Source organism: Phoca vitulina, unplaced genomic scaffold, assembly GCF_004348235.1.
Source record: "Phoca vitulina isolate PV1807 unplaced genomic scaffold, GSC_HSeal_1.0 scaffold51, whole genome shotgun sequence".
NCBI lineage: Eukaryota > Metazoa > Chordata > Mammalia > Carnivora > Phocidae > Phoca > Phoca vitulina.
Window position 1 is genome coordinate 2,534,850 of NW_022589754.1, and position 25,495 is coordinate 2,560,344.

At 31.1% G+C, this 25,495-nt stretch overlaps 1 protein-coding gene across 3 annotated transcripts in view; it reads left to right on the forward strand.

Moving 5' to 3' along the window:
• The window catches only part of RPS6KA6 (ribosomal protein S6 kinase A6), a 200,487-nt gene that overhangs the window by 120,674 nt on the left and 54,318 nt on the right, over positions 1-25,495 (forward strand). For 2 of the 3 annotated variants that reach the window (XM_032387854.1, XM_032387855.1), the window contains exons 7-18: positions 4,339-4,445; positions 4,763-4,800; positions 11,584-11,726; positions 14,344-14,414; positions 14,651-14,739; positions 15,527-15,585; positions 17,980-18,082; positions 18,711-18,841; positions 19,614-19,736; positions 20,382-20,471; positions 21,490-21,648; positions 25,003-25,164. In XM_032387854.1, coding sequence (XP_032243745.1) covers positions 4,339-4,445; positions 4,763-4,800; positions 11,584-11,726; positions 14,344-14,414; positions 14,651-14,739; positions 15,527-15,585; positions 17,980-18,082; positions 18,711-18,841; positions 19,614-19,736; positions 20,382-20,471; positions 21,490-21,648; positions 25,003-25,164 — 1,275 coding nt within the window. The remainder of the gene's footprint in view (positions 1-4,338; positions 4,446-4,762; positions 4,801-11,583; positions 11,727-14,343; positions 14,415-14,650; positions 14,740-15,526; positions 15,586-17,979; positions 18,083-18,710; positions 18,842-19,613; positions 19,737-20,381; positions 20,472-21,489; positions 21,649-25,002; positions 25,165-25,495) is intronic. The other variant, XM_032387856.1, reaches the window with a different exon arrangement.

The following is a 25,495-nucleotide window of genomic DNA, read 5'->3' on the forward strand; positions in this document are numbered from 1 at the left end:
ATTCCTGGCCCTGTGTAAGTTCCATTGAACAGTCTTCTAATCCTTTCATTGATTGTTTTCTAGCTCAGGATAATTTCCTTACTCCTGTGTCCTAAGCATTTTTCTGGTAAATGCTTGAAGGAGACCTCTACATAACTCTATAGCGCTCTCTCTGTCTCTCTCTCTCTCTCTGAAGTTCTCCTTTCTATATGCTATCTTGTGAATTCTATCCTTCTTGTCTCCCCAGCCTCTCATTAACTCAGGGAGTCTTATAGGCTCTGCCTGACTTGACTCTCCTTACATAGCTGCTTGGAAACTCTTTCTAGATAGTAAGGTAGGACAGCTGTAGCGCTTACCTTGTTTGTTTCCTATTTTTCAGTATTCATTGTCCTTTGTTGACTGATGGCTAATGTTTTGAAAAGTGTCATTTCATAGATTTTGTACTGTGTTTTAGTTGTTTCAGGCAGGAAATATATCCTGTCCTTGTCTACTTCATTTTGTCTTAAAGTGGCAGTCTGGGAATAGCATTTTAATTGGGTGATAGTGTTTCAACATCTCACTTCCAGAATTAAGATGTTGAGTGTGGGAGAGCTATTATTGATTCCCAGAGCTTTGGAACTTGCTGTGAAAAAGGAACTCTATGCTAGCCAGTGCTTAAGTGGCTAAGGTCTCTGGCTTGTATCTGTCTACGTCCAGTGTAGAACATGCCATGCATGAACATAGACTGTGATCTTGGTATATTATTTATTATAGAACAGAATTCAGTTTATGGTAGGGTCTGTCTAGGACCCACTTCCAAGGAGGGTTATAAATTAGGACCCACTTCCAAGGAGGGTTATAAATGACCTTGTTAAAAGCTTGTGTCAAGACACAGAATGGCAGCAGTGAAACAGGGCCCCAGAATTCATGAGTTCTTGTGTTACAGTGTAGAATTTTCAAGAATGTGTTTGAGAAATTTTTACTCCTAGTCATTTCTAATTTTCTTTTAAACTCTTCAGACCTTCATTCTCGATGTGGGACTATCTAAACCCATACTAGCACAGAGGTGCAGTCAGTAAGTTTTGATTCCTAAGTCTGGAATATTAGGTAAGAGCAAGCATTTTAAATGCATTTGCCAAAGGCAATAAATTAGTATATTCATTGAACAGGCTTTTAGCAAATGATTTGTTACTTCTTTTTTTTTTTTTTTTAAAGATTTTATTTATTTATTTGAGACAGAGAGAATGAGAGAGAGAGAGAGAGCACATGAGAGGGGGGAGGGTCAGAGGGAGAAGCAGGCTCCCCGCCGAGCAGGGAGCCCGATGTGGGACTCGATCCAGGGACTCCAGGATCATGACCTGAGCCGAAGGCAGTCGCTTAACCAACTGAGCCATCCAGGCGCCCCGTGATTTGTTACTTCTATAGACAACTTATTAATAAGAAGTTGTTTTTGGTTATATTTCACTTGTATATACACACAAAAAACCTGTTATGTCATCCAAAATGAGGTCATGTTCTTCATGCCTTAGTAAAAGACTTTAAAAAGTATATTTTTGTATGTGTTAAAGAATATTATATGTCATATATATTTCAAAGGGAACAGTACCTCCCCAAATTTCTCTCCCCCAAACACCTCCCCCCCAACACACAGACAAACACACAAAACTCTTAAGCCGTGTTTTACTTTGCTAATATTAAGAAAATATATTTGGATGAATGGTGATAAGTATAAAGCTGCCAATTTTTCCAGAATTAATTTATAGGTTTAAAAATTTTTTCAAGCAAAGTCCCAATGGGAATTTTTGTTTGTTTGAAAGTGACAGAATAATTTTACCAGCTTATCTAGGAAAGTAAACAAATGAAAAAAAAAAAAAACTAAGACATTTTGAAAATAACACACTGTTCTTGCCCTACCTCTTATTTAAAACTTTGTAAAACTGCTGCTATAAGCAGAACATCAGAATATCAACACAAGATTAAACACATACTATAAAGCCCCCAAATACTCAGGTGTATATGATTTACCATATGTTATTATGATAAAGGAGAATCACAAGTTAATGGCAAAGAGACTGATTGTTCAATAAATAGTATATGATAAATCAGTTAGATATTTCAGAAGAATATCATTTTAAATTTTCATCTCTACCATACAAAGATAAATTTTACTTAAGAGTTAAATCTGGAAAAACAATTGTCCTAAAAGAAAATGCAGCCAAATTTGCAGTTGACCACTTAGTGGAGGTTTCTCCTTAATCATTAAAATAATGAAGGAAAATCATACAGAAATGATAGATAAATTTGACTACATAAAATTAAGAATTCCTGAATGTCAAAAACAAGCAGAGAATGGTGAAAATATTTACAAGTAATGTGATGGAGAACTGACATTTTTAATATTTAAAGGGCTTATACTGATTGAAAAAAACAGTAAGTAAATAATGGAAAATAGGCAAAAACATTACCAATAATTTACTTACAAAATAGAAAGGCCTAAAGGACATGGAAAAATGTTTAGCCTAGGAATCAAAATTTAAATTAAAACAATTGGTGGCATTTTTGTGTATCAAATTAAAAAATATTTTTGAAGAGTAATATTCAAATAGTGCTGTTGTGGATGTGGTAAGACAAATGCTTTCATAAATTGCTGATGGGAGTAGAAATTATTGTAAACTTTTTGGAAAATAATTTTATTCTATATGTCAAAATCTTGGACTATTTATTTTCACAGACCCAGTATTTCCTGTTTTATTTCTTAGGAATTCTTTTTGGGGAAATAAATATAAAAATATATATGCATATTACAGAGTTATTTAAATAATGAAAAACTGGAAATAATCCAAATGAACATTTAGGTAAATTATGGTAAATTAGTATGTTGATATTATGCAACTATTGAAAACTATAAATAAATTTTAAAAATATGGGAGACTGCTTATGTTATAATATTAAGTGGGTAAAAAGGAAGCCACTAAATAGTATATATACTGTGATCTTAAATATGTTAAAACACACATGCACAAATGATTTGAAGAGCAGACAACAAAAGACTAGCAGTGGTTAACTCAAGGTGCTAGGGTTTAGATGATTTTCTTTCATGGGTTCATTGGTGATAGGATGATTAGTAAATAGGAAAGCATTAGTTGAAACATAACATATGGTGGAAGTGGCTTCTGGGAAGAGGTAGTTCTTAGAGATAAATATTCCTGAGTTCAAATTGTGGGCCTACTTATTAGCTATATTATTCTAGCTATTCTGATTCTGAGTCTCTTTCTCCAGATGTAAGGTGGTGATAATATATACCTCATAGTGTTGTTTGAAAGGTTGTAATAACATGATGAATGTAAAGTTACTGGCATATAATTGCTACTTAGTAAGTTTCTTATTTGTGTCTATCATGAGGCTTTTCAGAGACAGCTTCATGACAAAATAATATGCTTGCCATAAAACTGTAACCTGGACAAAGCTTCTTTAAAGTTAGAAAGATTTTTGTTAAGGATTTCCTTATGTGTTAGGTTTAAATGAAAATTTTGATTAGCCTTCCTGAGAAGTTAAATAAGTAACAAATATTTTTATTCTTAATAAAATATCAAATATGTTTATTCTTAATAAAAAAGTATCAAGTGAAAATTATGTTTTTATAACTTTACCATTATAATATTCAAATGAACTCCCTGAAAGTTAGATAATGCACAATCTTTGTTTTTCTATAGATCATTTTAATAAAAAGTAGGTAGAGTTTCAAAATTTATCTTTAACTGCTCATTCTCAGCAGTTTTACTAGTAACCAGAGTCTGTATTATGTAATTCAATGGCCATAATTCTAAATGCGCAAGTCACTAATAAGATTTAATGATGTTTCATTCAAATTTTGAACTTTCCTAATAATTCAGAGATTTCTGTAGTGAAAATAACCAATTTCTAGACAAATTATTTGTTTTGCCAATCAAAAGCCTTTGATAAATCTTAAAAATTACATCCAATGGAAAAAAAAATACATCTAATGGTTGAGTAGTGCCTAATTTTGTGTGTAAATTTAACACTCACTTATGAATGAATATAGACCTAAACCTATAATAATTATACCTCATGGTTACACACATAGCATTTCATAATTTACAAAGCTTTTTTCCACATAAGCTAATTTGACTCTTCAGTGTAGAAGGTATGTAAATTCCATAATATGCTTTAGGAAGATTTACATTAAAACAGTTAATATTGAAGAGAAGGATTCTTAAAGAGTAGTTTAATCTATCTACTTCTTTTATTTTTTATTTTTTTTTACTTATCTAGATTTGTCTGTTTATTGGTTTTTAATGAAGCAAATTTTAAAAATTCAATATTGGAAAAAGGATCAAATGGTAAATTATTGTATTCTAGGTTCTGTTTACAGAGGAAGATGTGAAATTCTACCTTGCAGAACTGGCCCTTGCTTTGGATCATCTGCACCAATTAGGAATTGTCTATAGAGACCTGAAGCCAGAAAAGTAAAGCCATATTCTTCTTATGAAACCCTGTTACCAGTATTTCTATAACTACTTTTTTCTCCATAAAGTCTTTTATTTATTTTATTTAAAAATTACATGAAATTATATATGAATTATATAATTATATGAAACTTACTTAAAAAAAGTAATCTTTATAAGATACCCATTGATTTTATTTCCCTGTTGATTCGAAATTAATCATTTAAATATTTTCCAGTATATCAAATATTATTTTAAAGTTTATGATGATTTTTATGTAAATGTTTTGTATAAAAATACTTTATTCCATCTTGTTGAGTGTGAATTTTGATTTACAGCATTCTGCTTGATGAAATAGGACATATCAAGTTAACAGGTATGCAGATTTTCTTATTTTACCCTAAACCCATTTTATATTTTTCTATATTTTAATATATATTTGTCTAAGCCTGTTTTCTTTTTTCCTTGACTTGTGTTTTATTCATCTCTTTAGTGAACTAAAATTTATTTAAAAGGTAGATAAGATAGCTCTCAATATGTTCTAATTGTAATACCAAAAAATTATACAATAGAGTTACTATCCTAATTAACAAATGACATTTAGCTTTCTAGATAAAAACACATCATCTTAGTTTTAGTCTAGACTGAAAGATTTATCATAAGTAGTTATCATATTTGAAATATAATGAATTATAAACTTTTAAACCAAGTGTTTCAGAATCAGAGGTTCATTTTTTTCTTTATTTGTGAAAATGTTTTATTTGTCTTTATTTTGAATATTGAGGGTTTACTATACCACAAGGTGCTAATCCTCACAGGATTCTTAAGTGTAAAATATCGTTATTATACCAATTTTAAAAGCTTTTATTTTTAAATAATTATAGACTCACAATAAGTTGCAAAAATAGTACTGAGAGGTCCTGTCTAGCCATCACCCAGCTTCCGCCAATGGTGACATCTTATAAAACTGCAGTGTGTTATCAAACCCCAGAAATTGATTTGTATAGTACAACTCATTGGACCATATACTTTATTTGGATTTCACTAGTTTTTGTGTGCATTTATTTTTTTGTCTGTGTATAATTCTATGACTTTTTATCACATGTATAGATTTGAATACCACCACCACAATCAATATGCAAAGCTGTTTTACAACTACAAAAGAACTCTCTTGTGCTGCCTATTTACAATCATGCCCTCCACATCCCTCCCCTAACTCCTGGCAACTACTTATCTATTCTACATCTCTAGTTTTATTATGTTGAGAATATGATATAAATAGAACCATACAGTACTCATCCTGGGCATTTGTCCTAGAGAAATAAAAACTTATGTCCACATAAAAACCTATACATGAATTTTCATAGCAGCTCTATTTATAATAGCCCAAGACTGGAAATGTCCCAAATGTCCTTCAAAGAATGAATGGATAAACAAACTGATACAACCATACAATGGAATACTACCCAGCAGTAAAAAGGAAAGAACTCTTGATATATGCAACAGCTTGGATGGACTCAAGGGCATTATGCTGAGTGAGCCAATCTCAAAAGGTTACTTATGTTATAAATAGATAGTAAAATCTTTATTTAATTATCAGAATGTTAAAATGAAGATGTGGTCTTTACAGAGAATTTTGGACCAGTACACTTTAAAGGTAAGTTGCTTTAAATTCCTAAGTATACCGCTTCAATGTAAAAATAAAGTATAAAACTGTTAACTTGAAGGCTCAGGCAGATGTGACAAAGTTCAAATAAAGTTTAGTAAATCTTTTTGATTCATAGCCTGATTCTCTTTTTCATATATAAAAGAAGCAATGTAGATTTAAAGGGATTGGAAAGGGAAAAGGAAAGAAAAATAATAGGAAGAGAGAACAGTAGCGTTTTAAGATTTTATGCATTATATAATTTTTATTTTATATCAATCAAGTTTTAGTTGCAAAGCTAATTAGAATTTAATTCTTTTCATTTTTAAAAATAAACTATACCTGTTTTGTCAGGAGTTGAGGAAGGGAGGTGGGAAAAAAATAGAATAAATTCGACCTATATCGCTTTTCTACATTAAGGTTATTTGGGTGAATAATGATGTCAAATTGTTTTATATTTAGTCTTGTAATGTAAATTCTGCTTTTATAGCTTTTGGACTTAAACTGGCTGAGGAGGAAGGATTAGTTAGAAAAAAACGTAAACTTATAAGCAAAGGACAGAGGCTTATAACAGGAAGAAAAGGTGATATAAATATGTTTAACAATTCAATATATTTTCCTTAAAATGGTGTTAATATTTCTTTTAAAAATTATACAATAATAAATATTAGATAATTTACACTGTTTTATAATTATAGCCCAATTCAAAGTTGTGTAATGAGTAATAAACATATGGATTTAACCTAACACTATTCCAATAAGGTTGGTTAAAGTGTGACCATTCACAGCAAATATTCTTATACTTTACTTTTATTTTTTTCATTATTTCCTTTAACTTATTTTCTTTTTATCCTTTCTTACTTTATTTTTCTTCTTTTTCTTTCTTTTTCTTCCTTTTGTGTGTCTTTTCCTCCCTTCTCCTCTCCCTCTTTTCCTCTTGTCCTTCCTATCTTCTTCCTTGAATGCTACAGTCAAAAGTACCAGATTGATAGCTGTTTGTCATTGATACCAGTGGGCTATAGTGATTTAGGAATGTCTCATCTAGGCAGGGTCTTTCCCAAGATTGTTTCTTCTTAGGCTTAGGGAAGAATTAGGAGGTTTTCCTTAATCATAAGAGAGGGGCAATATCTTTCTTTTTATCTGTCCACTTTAAAAATCCTCTAGATAAAAAGAATAGACCTAATGTTTAACAGGTTACTCTAGAATGACAGTGGACTATATAAATGTTCCTCGGTATGACTATGGTTTTAGCCTAATTGACCTCATACCGAGAGTATGATTGTATAGCAGGAGATCAACAGAATGAGAATGAATACCCCAAAATATCTGCATAAATGCCAATATATTATTTATATTGTTTTTGTGTCTTATTTTTTTTTCTGTAACACCCCACCTCATAGTCTATATAAAATCTAAATATGTAATATGACTTGCCTGGTTCAGAAAATAAAGTTTACTCATAATATCCCATTAAAAACTATAAATTGAACACAATTTCAACTATCTGTGGTTGCTATATTATGTTTTTGGAGGGACATAATACAGGGTAATTTCTATAAAGAGAAGGGAGAAAAAATATACAGTGTCAGAAATTTATATCACACAGTACTTGAGCTGGATATTTAAGAGAGAATGTATACATAAAAATAATTTTAATAATTTTTATGGCTATCTGCAAATTAGTCACTGAGATTACTTTTACTCATAGTAGTCATGAAATCATTGTTTTCTAGGCATGCTTTTAAAATTTGAAGTCTTAGAGTCATTTAAGGTTACAAAGATATACTTCCCCTCTCCCCCCCAAAAAAAGCCTTTATGTAGCTGATTTCTGTATTTTGTTTTCAAATTAGTGGCTTGGAAAAATCACTGATTAACTTATATCTTATTTAATCTTGTAGCTAATTCTTACTGTAAAATATTTTGTCAATTGATTGCTGAGCAAATTCTAGTGTTAAATGTCAGTTTTGTCAGAGAAAGTACAGCAGAGGACCTCTATGGAGTGGTATAAATCTCTGAAAGGTAATGGAGGATAAGAAAATTCTCTTCCCTTTCTCCTCCTCTCTGGAATGGCCAAAGAAGCCAGTGTTCTTCTCTACAAGGTATGTTCTTTTATTTGGCTGAACTGACCTCGAAGACTAGCTTTTATTACATTTAATCTTTGAAATGGAGTGTGCAAGAGTTTAAAAGTCTCAAAATGTAGAGAAATAAAGTAGTAGTCCATTGAAAAGATATTTTAAAATTATGGTAAAAATCATAATGCATTTGAGTTATTATACAAGGGTAAGTGATTTTTAAATGAAAATATTGAGCATGGTTAGAAAATTAATTTTGAGACACCCTAAAATTAATTATTAATATTGGTATTTTATTTTAAGAGAGCAATATAGGACTTAGAGCTTTATTTTCATTTATAGAATTAAGGTATAATTTACATTAGAGTAAAACTCATTCTTCAGATCTTTGTGGTGATGGAATTATTCTTTATCTTGACAATATCCTTGTCAATATTGTGGTTGTGATATTGTAATATAGTTTTGTAAGATGTTACCATGGGGGAAACTGGGTAAAGGGCAAATAGGATCTCTTGTAGTATTTCACATAACTGCATGTGAATTTGCAGTTGTCTCAAAATATAAGGTTTAATTTTTAAAAATCACTTTTTCATCTATAGTTCTACAAACTTTGACAAATACGTTTAGTTTTATTCCCACCACCAACATAAAGATATAAAACAATTCTATCACCCTCCACAATTTCCGCATAAGTTAATCCTCCTTTTTACCCTAGACAAATATCAATCTAATTTCTGTCCCTAAGGTTTTGTCTTTTCCATGATTTAATGTAAAACAGAGGCATACAGCAAATAGCCTTTTGAGTCTGGCTTTATTTACTTAATACAGTGCATTTGAGATTAATCTATATTGTGTGTATCAATTTATTTTTTTATTGCTGAATAGTGTTCCATTTTATGATGATGCCATGGTTTGTCTAATCCCCAATTAAGGGGTATTTGGCTTGTTTCCAGTTTTTGGCAGTGATGAATAAAGCCACTGTAAATATTCATGTGCAGGTTTTATGTGAACATAAATTTTTGTTTCACTTGAGTAAATACTGAAGGAGAGGGATTGCTTGGTCTTATGGTAAGTGTATTTTTAACTCAGTGAGAAACCTCCAGACTGTTATCCAAGTGGTTGCACCATTTTGCATACCCATCAGCAACATATGAGAGTTCTAGTTGCTCTGCATCCTTGTCATTACTTGGTATTGTCAGTATTTTTATTTTAGCTCTACTAATAGGCATGTAGTAGTATTCATTAGGATTTTAATTTGAATTCCCCTAATAACTGGCAGTGAGCATCTTTTCGTGTATTTATTTCTTTGGAGAAGTATCTGTTCACATCTTTTAGCCATTTAAAAAATGTGGATTGTTTGTTTTATTATTGAATTTCAAGGGGTTATTTTGAGTTTTTAAAATATATTCTGAATACAAGAGCTTTATCAGATATGCAGTCTGCAAATATTTTCTCCAGTCTGTAGCTTCTTTTTTTTTCTTCTCTGAACGGTATCTTTTGAAGAGTTTTGATTTTGACAAAGTCCAGTTATCAACTTTTTTTCTTTTATGAATTTTACTTTTGATGTTGTATCTCAGAAATCCTTGCCTAATTCAAGATCAAAAAGATTTTCTCCTTTTATTCTTTTGAAAATTTTACAGTTTTAGGTTTTACATTTAGTTCTAAGGTTCATTTTTAGTTAATGTTTCTTTATGTTATGAGGATGTTTTTGTATATTAATATCCCATTGTTCTGGCACCATTTGTTGAAAAGAACTTAACTTTCTTCGTGGAATTGCTTTTACACCTTTATCAGAAATCAATTAACAATATATAGCCAGTTCTAATGCAGCACATATAATCTTAAAAAAAAAATCACTCCACTATGAATAATTACATAATAAAAAGCACAGGGCTTAATGGGGAATATGGGGTTGGGGGCTTAACACTCAAATACATAACCAGACACACAAAAGAAAGATAGGAAGTTGATAAAAATGATAACATTGTTTTACACATTCTAAATGTTTAAGAATGTATAAATACTACAATAAGTAGGAACCTTAGTTTGAAAAAAATACTGAAATTTGCTTGTAGAATTGTTGTCAGAAAGGTTACAGTTTGTTAGTTATTGTGAAGTAGTAGAAAATAGATTATCTGGAATTGGGAGTAACACTACAGGTGGACAGGAGTGGCTCATAATACACATGGTGAGCTGAAATAGCTGGCAGATGTTTGGGGTATGTGCGTGTATCTATTTCTACCTGGCTTGCTTCAGCTAGGTACAGTTTTATAGTGTCTCATCTAGTGTTTTCTTATAGACAAAATTACACATAAACCGCACATAAGCCAACCCCATTTGAAATTTGTGTTGTGATCAAATTGTTTCCTAATGTATCAATCACAGTGGAACGAATTTGCTTTTTCAAAACAAGCATTATAGTAGAACTATATGTGTTAGTCTATTCTTGGACAGTGTCCTTTTGCATTCATATATATCAATATGTATATCAATATATATCGTCCTATATATGACATATATATGTCTAGCCTTTCTCCAATGCCACACTTTCTTGATTACTGTAGCTTTATGTTAAGTATTAAAGTGAGGTAATGTAAGTCCTTCAAAGTTTTTATTTCTTCAAAATTATTTAGGCTATTGTATTTTCTATAGTCTTTTAATATAAATTTTAAGTTTAGCTTTATGATTTTTACAAAAGAAATCTTGCTGACATTATTATTGAACTTTCACTGACTCTGTAGATCAGTTTTTAGGAGAATTGATATGTTTAACAACACTGAATCTTCCAAACCATGCATACAATGTGTCTCTCCATTTTTTTAGATCTACTTTGATTTCTTTCATCAGTGTTTCTAGTTCTCAGCATACAGGTCTTACATATACTTTGTATATTTGTACCTGTGGATTTCATTTGGGGTTTTTTTGGTGGTATTATAAATGGTACTTTTTAAATTTCAGCTTCCAATTTTTCATTGCTAGTACATAGGAATAAGATTGATTTTTATATATTAGTACCTTTAGCTCTTGAAAGCCTTAAACAAAAATGGAAGTTCACCAAAACCAAAGCACACTTTGCTTTTTTAGTGTTTTAAAAAGTGTAAGTTACTCCCTCCTTTTTGTCTTAGTCTGTTTTAAAACTTAGATCACTATGACAGCTTTGATTTAATTGTTGACCTCTCAAAGTTGCTGAATGATATTCTAGTATAGACATGAAAACATGTATTTTGATGATGAAATTTACTGAGCAATCTTTAAATGCTCTTAAAGAGTATCATTATGAAATACAGGTTGCATTCCATTGTCTCGTAGGAGAGGTTTCTCAAGAGTAATTATAGGCCATCCATGAATTGTTTTAAGGTCTAACACATAATTTTATTTCTTTTGGTATTTTCTATTTTCTGAATATCTTCAGATATATTTTTGTAACATATTGTTATTATAGATTTTGGACTCAGCAAGGAATCAGTAGATCAAGAAAAGAAGGCTTACTCATTTTGTGGTACAGTGGAGTATATGGCTCCTGAAGTAGTAAATAGGAGAGGCCATTCCCAGAGTGCTGATTGGTGGTCATATGGTGTACTTATGGTAAGTAGTGTTAATCTTTTAATTATACCAATATAAAATTAATATTATTTAGAATTTTAATTTAAATTTTGGAATGTATCAGGTGAGAATAGAGTTTTGATAATTCATGATTACTAAAAAACTTGTGACTGGCTAGCTGTTACACAGTAAGAATTAAGGTTTTGTTATTCTGATTTCTTTTAAAGTTCCTAGATGAAAAGGTAAATGGCAGCATTCTTTTATAAGCTATTCAAATTTAAAACTTAGAAAAAGACTTTCCAGATTTTAGATTTCAGAATACTATGTTTAACTGTCACATGTTTTATTAATTAGGTATCCCAGACTTTAGCACTTCACCATAAACTGTCTTATTGTCAAATTGTTTCATGTATGTCCCTAGAAAGACTGTAAACTTCTTGAGGAGAGCAATCATGTTTCATACTACTTTTCATCACCCATGGTACCTGGCATAGTGGGCATACAAACTGACTAATCTGGTATAAATTAAGAACAGAATTTGCAGTATTAAGTAGAGTGATAAATGAATAGCTATTGAATCAATTTGCTTGTATAATCCATCTTGCTGATAATCCATTTTGCCTATTTACTACTGAATGCAATACTATATGACACAATAATGTATTAGTGCCTATTATAAACCTGGCATTTGGGGAGGGTAATGGGGTAGGAGTAAACTTGAAGTATGATATTTGACATTTTTCATCACCTAAGAAGGCATACAATCTGGTTGGGGAAACAATTGGAACAGCTAAATAAACGGTCTGACAGTATACCTTAGAAATTCAGGCAAGAAATCATATAAGTTGATTTAGGAAAAGTGGAGAAGGTAGAACTTAAATCCTGAAGCATGGATAAAATTTAAATAGTTCCAAGTCTCAGGAAGGATAGTATTGTGATCATATTAGCAAAGAACTGGAGAACCAATTAGAATATTAGAATAGTAGTGGAGAATGAGGGTGAAGGTGGAGGAAATGAGACTATAAGAATATAAATGTATGCATGCAATTCTCTGAGTAGTAGGAAACTTTTGTAGATTCTTTAACAAAATGGTAATTAGAGAAAAAAATGTATATTAGGAAGGAAGGAAGAAGTGGCTGATCTTAATACCTGATTTAATGTCACATATGAAGGAGAAGGAAAGGGTCAAAGATAAAGATAACTTTAAAATTTATGAACTTTAGGGAATTGAAAGAATGGAAGTTCAGTAGAAAAGAGATAGTTGGGAAGGGGAGCTGGTTTTGGAATGGAGAAATAATTTATTTATAACATGTTGCATAGGTTACTGTGGGTTTGTGGTTAACCCCTTGGTAGTAATAAATTAGGAGAAGGAAGTGGAGAGAAGATCAGAATCATCTGGAGACTTTGAAAAAAACAATGCTCAGTCAGCCAATATACAGTTTAATTTAGGGGGGAGGTATGATTCCAATATAATATCCCCCTTCTTTTTGTCATTCCCATTACCATCTCTACTCCTCCAGTCCCCAGTGGAGAACCATAACTTTAGGTTTGGAGTCAGGGGACTGGAACTTGAGAACAATGATCCCTATATACTATACTTTCTTTTTTCTTATTTCCCTTTCTGTGGCTCCTACCCCTACTTACTCAGTTTCCAGTTGAGAAACATTACTATAGATTTAGGAGGGAGAACTGGGACTTGAGAGAGATTGAGGCTTGAACAGATTTGAAAGTCATCAGTGTATAGGAAAGAATGGAATGGATAAGCTAAGGTTGTGAATTCAAATAAATGAGCAGAGGACTGAAGCGAAAGCCATTACTGAATCCAAGTTCAAGATTTAAATATTAGAGATATATGTTAACTTACTGAACATAATAATAAAAAAATAATGAAAAAAGACTTAAATATTAGAGATACAAAGTTTTCTCTTTAGTGAACTATAATGATCTTAATTTTTAGATCTAGTCTTTTTTATACCATTATTTAATGTTCTAATTATCTACATTGCAGTTAAATCTCTTAGGGAAAATGTTTTTTACGCCATGTACAACTGTCTCAAAAAATCTTTTTTAAGATATTGTTGTATGTGTGTAGCTTCTTGTTCTGTTTTGATTGCTTTTGGGGGGGGGCAGTGAGGAGAATAAGAATAGTTAAATCTTTTTTTCTTTTTACTTCACTAATGACTAGTAATGTTGAACATCTTTTCATGAGCTTATCAGCCTTTTGTAGAAATTCTTTTTTTAAGTTTTATTTAAATTCCAGTTAGTTGTACAAAGCATGTATGAATTTGAAATGGTTCAGTGCTTATTTTTATTTTCCATTCATTGTTCAATGTTTGCTTTAAAAGCGTATTTTTGTTTTAAAAGAAAATTCTGTGTGTCTATTTTCAAATTGCTTTGGTTTGGGAAAGTAACCAGATTAAACAATACTGAAAAAAATTGGTTGTTTCATTTCCTACGGTCACCTATCAGTTGGGCTATATGTAGTGGGGTACCAGAAGTATAGTTCCTTAATTGACTTAGTTTTCTGGTCCTATTTTGACCTATCATGTAGATCCTATGTGATTTGATGGTCATGTATTACTTGTCTCAATATTTTTCCTAAAGAATTTTATTGTATATTCTAAGTTCTGCTAAATTAATGTGTTACTTTTTGTTTTAGTTTGAAATGCTTACTGGTACTCTGCCATTTCAAGGTAAAGACAGAAATGAGACCATGAATATGATATTAAAGTAAGTGTGAACATTATTTTTTTTCTTTTGGGAAAAATTCCTTGCTTTCAGTTTTGAGAATCTTGTTTTCAACTGACACAAAAGAACATTTTTTTCACACTGTCTTGTTTTCTTCTCCTACCATAAAAGGGACATTATTTGTCATTGTTAAAGCATTCTTTTAAATTCTTTTTAAGATTTGTCAATTTAAAGTATGGCTAGATTTAAGTGAAATTTTCTAAAATCTTATTTTTCAGAGCAAAACTTGGGATGCCTCAGTTTCTTAGTGCTGAGGCACAAAGTCTCCTAAGGATGTTATTCAAAAGGAATCCAGCAAATAGATTGGGTATTCTTTGTTGTCTTAGCTTTTATAACAATACACTGCATGCTTTGGGAGAATAATTGTAACTTTGTTTTCTGGCTTAGTTCATTTACTGTTGCTATATATTTATACCTAGAAGTTTGCATTTTGTATGTACATAGATCCAGTAAACTCTGTTGTGTCCATAATTTAAGAATGGAGTGGTCTAGTTATTCAGAACTTCTGTTTAATACATATCATTATGTATATCGTGTGGAGTACCTCTTCTAAAATAATTCACAAAATTATCCCTTATATAGGTAATCCTTTTAGATATTTGAAGGTAATTATTCTGTCCCTTCCAGAAATCTTCAAGGTAAATATATCCATAGTCTCTCATTATTTGTCCACGTACTGGTAACCTTTTCCTGGATCCAGATGTGATCCTATCATTTTATTTGTGGACTTGTGTTAAAATTTCAATGTCACTTTATTCTGTTGCACTTTTTAATTTGGCATTGAGATACAAGGTCATAAGTTTTATTGCGAAAGAAATAAAATATGCTTCAATTTTAATTATATGTTAAACACCATTTTGATTTAACTTGGAAGGCATTTCAGTATTTCATGATACTTTATGTGCTTCAATGTGAACATCAGATATATTTTATCATATTAATTCAAAAAACACAGTAAAATATCAGATAAATCATAAAATTTTCACTGCAAGGAATCTATGAAATGTATATACTCTTGTACAGATAATAGCAGAGAAGCCAGGTAGAAAGCTTAAAAAAATTATACCAGTAAAAAATTATTTCTTTTTTTATAGGTTCAGAAGGAGTTGAGGAAATCAAAAGACATCTTTTTTTTGCAAATGTTGACTGGAATGTAAGTTCAGTAGAAAATTTGTTACTGAGTGACTTTAATATGAACTAACACTGAAGAATAAAATTGTTATATTTGGACTTTGTTGATAAAACTTAATTAGTTTTTTTTTTGGTATGAGATTTTTATTTAGAGATATAGATGTCATGACAATTACCTTGAACCAGTAGATGTGTGGATGATATTTAGTAAATTTTTGTTACTCATATGTTTTACCTATTAAGTGTAGTTACTATTCTCCCCTATTCTCAGTTGGGGAATGTGCAGGAGGGAGAGAAATGGATAAGGGGGTGAATGATAAGGCAAATTAAGATCTGTGGATCTATGTACATTTTTCTCCCTCCTTCACATTCCCCAACTGAGAATAGGAGAGAATAACCACACTTAACAGGTAGAAAGCTTCAGTACAGCAAAGGAAACAATCAGCAAAACTAAAAGGCAACCTAAGGAATGGGAGAAGATATTTGCAGATGACATATCTGATAAAGGGTTAGTATCCAAAATATATAAAGAACTTATAAAATTCAACACCCAAAAAATGAATAATCCAATTAAAAACTGGGCAGAAGACATGAATAGACATTTTTCCAAAGACATACAGATGACCAGCAGATACATGAAAAGATGCTCAACATCACTCATCATCAGGGAAATACAAATCAAAACTACAGTGAGATATCACTTTACATCAGGTAGAATGGCTAAAATTAACAACACAGTAAACAACAGGTGTTGGCAAGGATGCAGAGAAAGAGGAATCCTCTTACGCAGTTGGTAGGAATGCAAACTGGTGTAGCCACCCTGAAAACAGGATGGAGGTTCATCAAAAAGTTAAAAATAGAACTACCGAATGACCCAGCAATTGCCCTATTAGGTATTTACCCAAAGGATACAAAAATACTAATTCAATTCACACGTGCACCCCAATGTTTATAAGCAGCATTATCAACAATAGCCATTATAGAAACAGCCCAAATGTCCATCGACTGATGAATGGTGTGTGTGTGTGTGTGTGTGTGTGTGTGTGTGTGTGTGTGTATATATATATATATATATATATATATATATATAAAATAGAATATTACTCAGCCATCAAAAAGAATGAAATCCTGCCATTTGCAATGACATGGATGGAACTAGAGTGTATTATGCTAAGTGAAAAAAGTCAGAGAAAGACAATTATCATATGATATCACTCATGTGGAATTTAAGAAACAACACAAATGAACATGGGGGAAAAAAAGAGAAGCAAACCAAGAAACAGACACTTAACTTTAGAGAAGAAACTGAAGATTGCTGGAGGGGAGGTGGGTAGGTGGGGAATGGGTTAAACAGGTGATGGGATTAAGGAGAGCACTTGTTATGATGAAGATCAGGTGTCATATGTAAGTTTTGAATCACTAAATTCTACACCTAAAACCAATATTGCATTGTATGTTATCTAGCTGGAGTTTAAATTAAAAGTTGGAAAAAATGATTTTTTTTATAATTGTACAACTGCACAACATAAGCCATTAGTATTAATACCCTGAAAGGCCACTCAGTGGGCATGCTACATGGGAGTCTGTCCTGTGTCGTATGTGTGTGCATCCCTTTCTTGGTGTCCTTATATCCACTTGTCATTTTTTTTCCTAATGCTTGTCTACTCTTCCTTTCTTCTTAACTAGACAACCGCAATTCCTTTTTTACATCATTCTTATATCTAAACAGTTTATGTTCATTGCTATTAATTTAAATAACAAAAGAATATATTGTTTATATATTTAAATAAATGAAAATCAAAGTAATTATTAATTTTCCTCCACTATAGGACTGTGACCTTTTAAAAAAGCAGATTTTTAAAAGAGGGTAGTAGATTTTCATATATTTTAAGATGTTTTAAAGGTCTTTCAAAAACAAAATTTTAGGAAGTTAAATTGTTAGACAAGATTATATTTTTAAATTATTTAATAATAGCTCTAAACAGTGTATTTAAGACATATTTTTATGTAACAACAAAATATTTTAGGTGAAATATATACTTCTTGAAGATAATCTATTAGTTTTGAAATTCTTGAATGTTATTAGTTACTTCTGTATGGTCACATTGTGATATATTCTACATGGTTATTTTACCAGTGAGAATTAAAGTCAGTTTTTGATATCCAAAATTGAACATCATTCTTTGTGTATGCAACTTTTGGCATCACTGTTGTGTTTCCTGGTCTCATTTGACTGTGATTATCTCTCAAATTTTTAGAATTTGGTTAACAGGTATACGAAGCCTGTTAAAATTTTATTTATTAAATCGTGAGTCTTCTATTAAGGACTATTAATATTATATTCTGCTTTCCCTTAGAAAATATAGTAATTTTAAAGTGTTAATATGATTTTGTGTTATCCTGTTTTTTCTTCTAGAAATTATATAGAAGAGAAGTTCAGCCTCCTTTCAAACCTGCTTCTGGAAAACCGGATGATACTTTTTGTTTTGATCCTGAATTTACTGCAAAAACACCTAAAGGTAATGCATGTTTATATGTAATATCAGGGCTTTCATTCAATCAGATTGTTAAAAATAAACTAGCTTCTTAGGTAGAAACTAAATGAATTTTAAGTTTGCAGAGGGTTTGTTTGCCTTATATGAAAGTGTGGATCTTATATACAGCATTGCATGGGCATCTTTCAAACAGAGGATTTAAATAGGAAATATTTATCAGGGAAGCAAGGGTTAAAGCAAAGGGTAAAATTTTTTCATTCTTGTTTTAAAAGTCCTTTGACATGCTAATGCATTATAGGGTAAGGAGTAGGAGGTAAGATGAGATATATCACTGACTCTTAAAGTTTATAATTTAATGAGGTCTACATAGAGTAGCATCTGTTTCATACATTCATTCAACAAATATTGAATACCAACAAATATTGAAGGTATTAAGCACTGAAGATGCAGCAGTGAACAGAACAGGCAAAAATTACAATCCATGGGGCTTGCATAGTAGCTAGATGGGGAGACAGATAATATGCAGTAAATCAAAAACATACAGTGTCTGATGGAAACATTTAATGGTTTCTTTTATATTTAAAGAAATGCTAACATTTCATATCATAGAATTCTGTGTAGTTCTAATTAAATATAATTATTTGGACATTAGATTCTCCTGGTTTGCCAGCTAGTGCTAATGCTCATCAACTCTTCAAAGGATTCAGCTTTGTTGCAACTTCTATTGCAGAAGAATATAAAATCACTCCTGTTACAAGTGCAAACGTGTTACCAATTGTTCAGGTAAATTCCACTTAATCAGATTATTCGGTGTAGGGATAACTATTTCTTTCAGTTTTTGCTAATGGATTTACAATAATTTTAAGTGATTTATTTATTTTTATTATGTTCAGTTAGCCAGCATATAGTACATCTTAAGTTTTTGTTGTAGTGTTCAACGATTCATTAGTTGCATATAACACCCAGTGCTCATCCCAAAAAAATGTCCAAAATCACTAACAATCAGGGAAGTACAAATCGAAACCACAATGAGATACCATCTTACACCAGTTAGAATGGCCAAAATTAACAAGACAGGAAGCAACAAGTGTTGGCAGGTTGTGGAGAAAGGGGAACCCTCTTACACTGTTGGTGGGAATGCAAGCTGGTACAGCCACTCTGGAAAACAGTGTGGGGGTTCCTCAAGACATTAAACATTTTAAGTGATTTTTAACTTCTTAATTAATCTCTGTGTATAATATGACTTAAAGATGTCTCCATATGTTTTGAAAAAATACAGATAGTAGTAACCTTTAATTATATTTATGTAATCTTTTCTGACAAGAAAAATGTAATGGCAGTGTATAAACTAGTTGGTTTATTGTATTGGCTTTGGGGATCTAGAAAACCTAAAATTTAGGATTAACAAAGAATCTCCTTAAACCATTTATAAATACTGATAAAACTTCTCTATAATGAATTTTTAAAAAGATTTCATATTAATGAGTATTTAGAAGAGAAGATAAAATTTGTGAAAATATTTCATTCTCTTTAATATTTTACTTTAAAAAAACAGATAAATGGAAATGCTACACAATTTGCTGAAGTATATGAATTAAAAGAGGATATTGGTGTTGGCTCCTATTCTGTTTGCAAGCGATGCATTCATACAGCTACCAACATGGAATTTGCAGTGAAGGTATTATCTCTGAGCCTAACTTGTTTGTTTTATTTATATATATATATATATATATATGTAAGTTAAATTACAGGGTAACTTACAGACATTTTTCAGTGGAGCAAGTGGAGATAGCAAAGATAAGATGATAAGGGAAGTTTTTTTTTCAAGTTTTTAAATTCTAGTTAGTTAACATACATGGTAAAATTAGTTTCAGGTGTAGAATTTAGTGATTCATCACTTACATATAATACCCAGTACTCATCATAGATGGGGGAAAAGTCTTAAGACAATATTTTCATTTGAATTTCTTTCTAAGACTTTATTTTGGAGGAATGGTATATTTCATGAATGTCTTGTTTTAAATAGTTTTATTTTAATATAGTATGGTAAGATTATGCAATTGTGACAATTACTGTTACATTTGGATCACATTATCAGTTGATATAGTTTCAGTTAAGTGGAATATAATGTTAAAGAAAAGTGTTCTGTTTTTTTATTGTTAAGTTTCAGTTATAGGAAATTTTTAAATGTTAAAATAATGTGAAACAAGCATCACTCTTAAGTGTTTGCTTAAAATATAACCAAATGGAAAATATTTCATTCATTTTTAGACAAAGAAAATAATTTAGTTTTCTCTGAAATTTTTCTTGACTTATTTCTTAGATCATTGACAAAGGTAAGAGAGACCCCTCAGAAGAAATTGAAATTTTGATGCGCTATGGACAACACCCCAACGTTATTACTTTAAAGGATGTAGGTATTCAAAATCTATGTATCAGCTAAGCTAATGAAGTTATGACTTGACACTTTATTTTCTTTTTGAAACTTTTCATGTTTATGGTATATTCTACTTTTAAGCCACAAAATCTCAAAAATCTTAAATTTGCCACTTCAGTTCTTTTTTTTCCCGTGATTCTGTACTCCTACCCTTCTTATACAACATCAAAAAGGAACTATGATGGTTGGTAAATGACAGTGTCCTGATGGCTTGAATATATTCTGACTGGTCAACTAATCAACATTATAACCAGCACCATTTATTATCCTGTAGTACTATAAATATAGAAGATATAGGAGATTTGGAATCTGCCAAATTCTAAAATATTTTACTTTTTTGATTATATAGCAAATGGCTATAGCATTATGGATTGTTCCTTGAGTGAAATAGTATTATGCATTTTGATTTGTAATCTTTAAGCAGTATTTTGTTATATATATATATGTATATATACATACATACATACACACACACACACACACACGCACATCTGTGTATACAAACATCTCACATGCCCTGAAAGGGTACACATATTTTTCTTATTTATTCTCCTTAATATAGTATTTGAATTCAATGAAATATTTAAGACACCATATCAGATAATGGACTGTGAGGACTATATTTAAAAATAATGTATTTACTGCCAGAAGGAAGCTTATTATTAGTAGGCAAGAGAAGTGGCTATAATATAGTCAAAAATGAGATAGATGCTATTTGAGAGACACAGAGTTCTATTGTTCCATTTATATAATTTGATGAAGTATAATGTACAACTTCAAAAGTTAATGCAATTATATGTTTAACATGGTCTCAAGACTGTATAGGAGGTTGTTTAGCCATTTTAATCTTCTCTGTAGCCTGTACTATATTAACAGCAAGGGGTTAATGTCCTTTTTTAACAATAGAGGTTCACTAGAAAAGGAAAGTAAATATAATTTCAAAATTTCAGAATTATAATTATAAATAATAATATTTAAAAAATTTTTTTTTTAGGTTTATGATGATGGTAGATATGTTTACCTTGTTACGGATTTGATGAAAGGAGGAGAACTACTTGACCGTATTCTCAAAAAAAAATGTTTCTCAGAACGGGAAGCTAGTGATGTACTGATTGTAATAACTAAGACAGTTGACTATCTTCATTGTCAAGGAGTAAGTTGTAGTTATATTCTCCCCTTCAATTTTGGGACTTATATATCTTCATAAAATTAGATCTAGGAGATGCCACTCAAAATGAATTTTCCTGTAACATATATTTCTATAGAGAATATCCTAATAAAATTCATAATGTAGTGAAAGTTAGAGATTTAGGAAATTGGGTAATACTTTAATTCTCTTCACTCTGCCTGTTGCCCTGATTTAAGAGCATATTAGTTTTAAAATGGTTTGAATTATATAAATATATCTAACCTTGACTTTGAAATTATTAAACCTAATCAAACTTAAAAGTCAGACAAGGACATGTTGTGAGTATTTTTCAAATTATACTGTATCTAACATATAAAGTTCTGGCAGTAAAAGGACTGTATATCTTTTTCAGGGGGTATAGTTGACACACAATGTTACATTAGTTTCAAGTGTACAGCATAGTGATTCAACAATTGTATACATTATGCTGTACTCACTACAACAGATGTAGCCACCATCTGTCACCATACAATGCTATTACATTACCAGTGACTATATTCCCTATGCCATACTTTTTATTCCCATAACTTACTCATTCCATACCTGGAAGCCTGTGTCTCCCACTCCCCTTCACCCATTTTGCCCATACCTCCACCCACTCTCCTCTGGAAACCATCATTTTGTCTCTGTATTTTTAGGTCTGATTCTGCTTTTTGTTTATTTGTTATTCATTTGTTTTTCAGATTTCACTTGAAAGTAAAATTATATGGTATTTCTCTTTCCCAGTCTGACTTATTTCACTTAGCATAATACCCTCTAGGTCCATTCATGTTGTTGAAAATGGCAAGATCTCATTTTTTATGGCTGTGCTAATATCCCATTACACACACACACACACACACACACACACACACACCCTATCTTCTTTATCCATTCATCTATGGATGGACACTTAGGTTACTTCCATATCTTGGCTATTGTAAATACTGCTGCAATAAACATAGGGGTGCCTATATCTTTTTCAATAGTGTTTTTGTTTTCTTTGGGCAAATACCCAGTAGTGAAATTATTAGATAATGTGGTATTTCTATTTTTAATTTTTTGAGGAACCTCTATACTGTTTTCCACAATGGCTATTATCAGTTTACATTCCCATCAATAGTGTTCTAGGGTTCCTTTTTTCCACATCCTTGATAATACTTGTTATTTCTTGTCTTTTTGATTCTAACCATTCTGATAGTTGTAAGGTGATACCTCATTGTGCTGATTTGCATTTTCCTGATGATGAGTGATACTGAACATCTTTACATGTGGCTGTTGGCCATCTGTACGTCTTCTTTGGAAAAATGTCCAGAGGACTATATATCTTGACCCTTGCCAACCCCTCCTACAAATACAGTAACAAATTTGGATTCTAAGCATTTGAAATACTAATGTATTAAAATTTATGGTGGAGGAACAGGTCTGTTATTTTGCTTCCTATGTCTTCATAAAGAAAGCAAATGAATTGAGTTATGAAAAAGGTCAATTTTTATTATATACAGCTATACAAGTAAACAAAGTCACAAATAATTTAAAATTTTAAGTTTGAATCAATTGTAATAGTACATATGTACTCACTTAAGTATAAAAAATTTAAAAATGAACAATTCAGAATTGACATAGTGAAAATTCTATAGGGATCCTTCTTATAATTAAGAAAAATAAGCCAGTACTTAGTGTGTGTTTTAAGAGAGTATATTTTAAATATTTTGAAATATACACTGTATAGTGCTAAAGGAATAATTCTATTATAATTTAATTCCTTGATAGTCTTCATCAACACTCTCTAAAATAAAGGGTGATCAGGGTTTTTGAGAAAAGTAAAATAACTATTTTTTATTATTTTAGAAACCTTCAGATTCTTACATCAATTAAATAAATCAATAATAGATATATATTGAGCATTTCTACATGCCAGGCATTGTAAAAGGTGATGCAGATTCAAGCATGAGTAAGACTTGGTCCTTGTCTTTAAAAAACTTTCAGTGTAGTAAAATGCTGATTAAAAATAAGACTAGAATAACTGAAGTGGATAATATTAGTAGGAAAATCATCACATAGAGAATTTCAGAATATTTTCCATTTCTAACATTTCATTTGGTTCTCATTGTTTCTGTTTTTCTTCTGAGAATTTCATGCATTGAAAACATGTTTTTGTTTTACTTCATTGATATAGTTATAATAGCCACTTTATTTTTAATATTTCTTTTATCTTTATTTGTTTTGTGAATTTTGAATAAATACATTTTTATTGAGATATAATTGGCATATAACATTATGTACATTTAAGTTGTACAACATGTTGATTTGATACATTTATGTGCTGCAATATGATTACCACCATGGAATTAGTTAATACCTTCATCATGTCACATGTAATAATAGCCACTTTAAAATCTTGTCTGTTAGGTCCAATGTGGTTCATCTTGGAGTTGGAATTGATAGATTTTCTCTTTTCTTGAAACTGTGTTCCATTTTCTTGGTTCCTTGTATATCAGATAATTTTGGATTATATACTGCACATTTGAATATTAAGTAGATTTTTTTGTATTGTTAGTTTTTTTATTCAATGATTATTATTGTTTTGTTTTGGTGGATAATTTTCTTGGCACTGAAAACTCTGCATTTTGGGCAGCAGCTCTGGTCTCTGTATCTTTTATCTTTGTATGAATTACATTGAGCCTCTTCTATACACTTTTGATTCAGGGGTCAGTTTTGGCTCTTTTCCTTACAGAATTCCTCCTGAGCGTTCAGTTTCCTAGCATCTCTTTTCTGTTCCTCCCAGCCAGAAAGTCTGTGGGCTTTTCCACATGTGTTTTCACCATCACTGTGTGACAGGAACTGCACTTAACCCTAAGCTAAAAACCACAGATATGGGAACCTTGCTTATAGCTCCCTATATTTCCTCCTTCGACAAAGTGTATACTTCCCTCAGAGTCTGTCTGCTTCTGTTCATTCTCCAGTACCTTCAGGTAGTTGATATTTTAATTATGTTCAAGTTTTAGAGCTGTTTACTGTGGAGAAGAGAGTGTTAAGTAGGGTCTTAGTCCATTATTTCCAGAAATGGAACTTGAGACTTGAATTTTGATATTTTGAGATTGGAAATGATTAACAAAACTTATGGCTTGAATAGAAGCTGGAACATTTATTGGACAGAGATCATTTCTTCTGTATACTTCAGGCTGTCAAGGCTATCAAGGTTGGAGAAAGTGTCATTTTCAAAATTTTATGATTTAGAAAGTTCCTTCTCCTGGAAATAGTTGATAGTAAAGTGTTTTATTTCATAGATGTTTAGTTCACTATAGAAATGTAATTTTTTTTTCTTTTATGTTCAAGGTTGTTCATCGTGATCTTAAGCCTAGTAATATTTTATATATGGATGAATCAGCCAATGCAGACTCCATTAGAATTTGTGATTTTGGGTTTGCAAAACAACTTCGAGGGGAAAATGGACTTCTCTTGACTCCATGCTACACTGCAAACTTTGTAGCACCTGAGGTATTCTTTAAAACTTTAGTATTGGCCTTTTGTTCTTTTCCTTTAGTTGAATATATATGATGTCATGAATATGTTGCAGTTGATAGGTAAAAGCTGAGTTATCTTATCCTTTCCCAACTATAAAGCTCTTTAAATTAGTGAATTCTGATAACCTCTAACATAAATAGTCAGACTAGTAACTAGCATCTGAAAACAGCCTGAATGTATAATCATCAGACTACTCTTTTCTGTTGGGTTATGTACTACCATCAGAATCATACACTTTTGGAGCTGGGAGGGAGAATAGAGATAACCCCATCTTCAACATATTAAATATTCTAAGTGAAGAAAT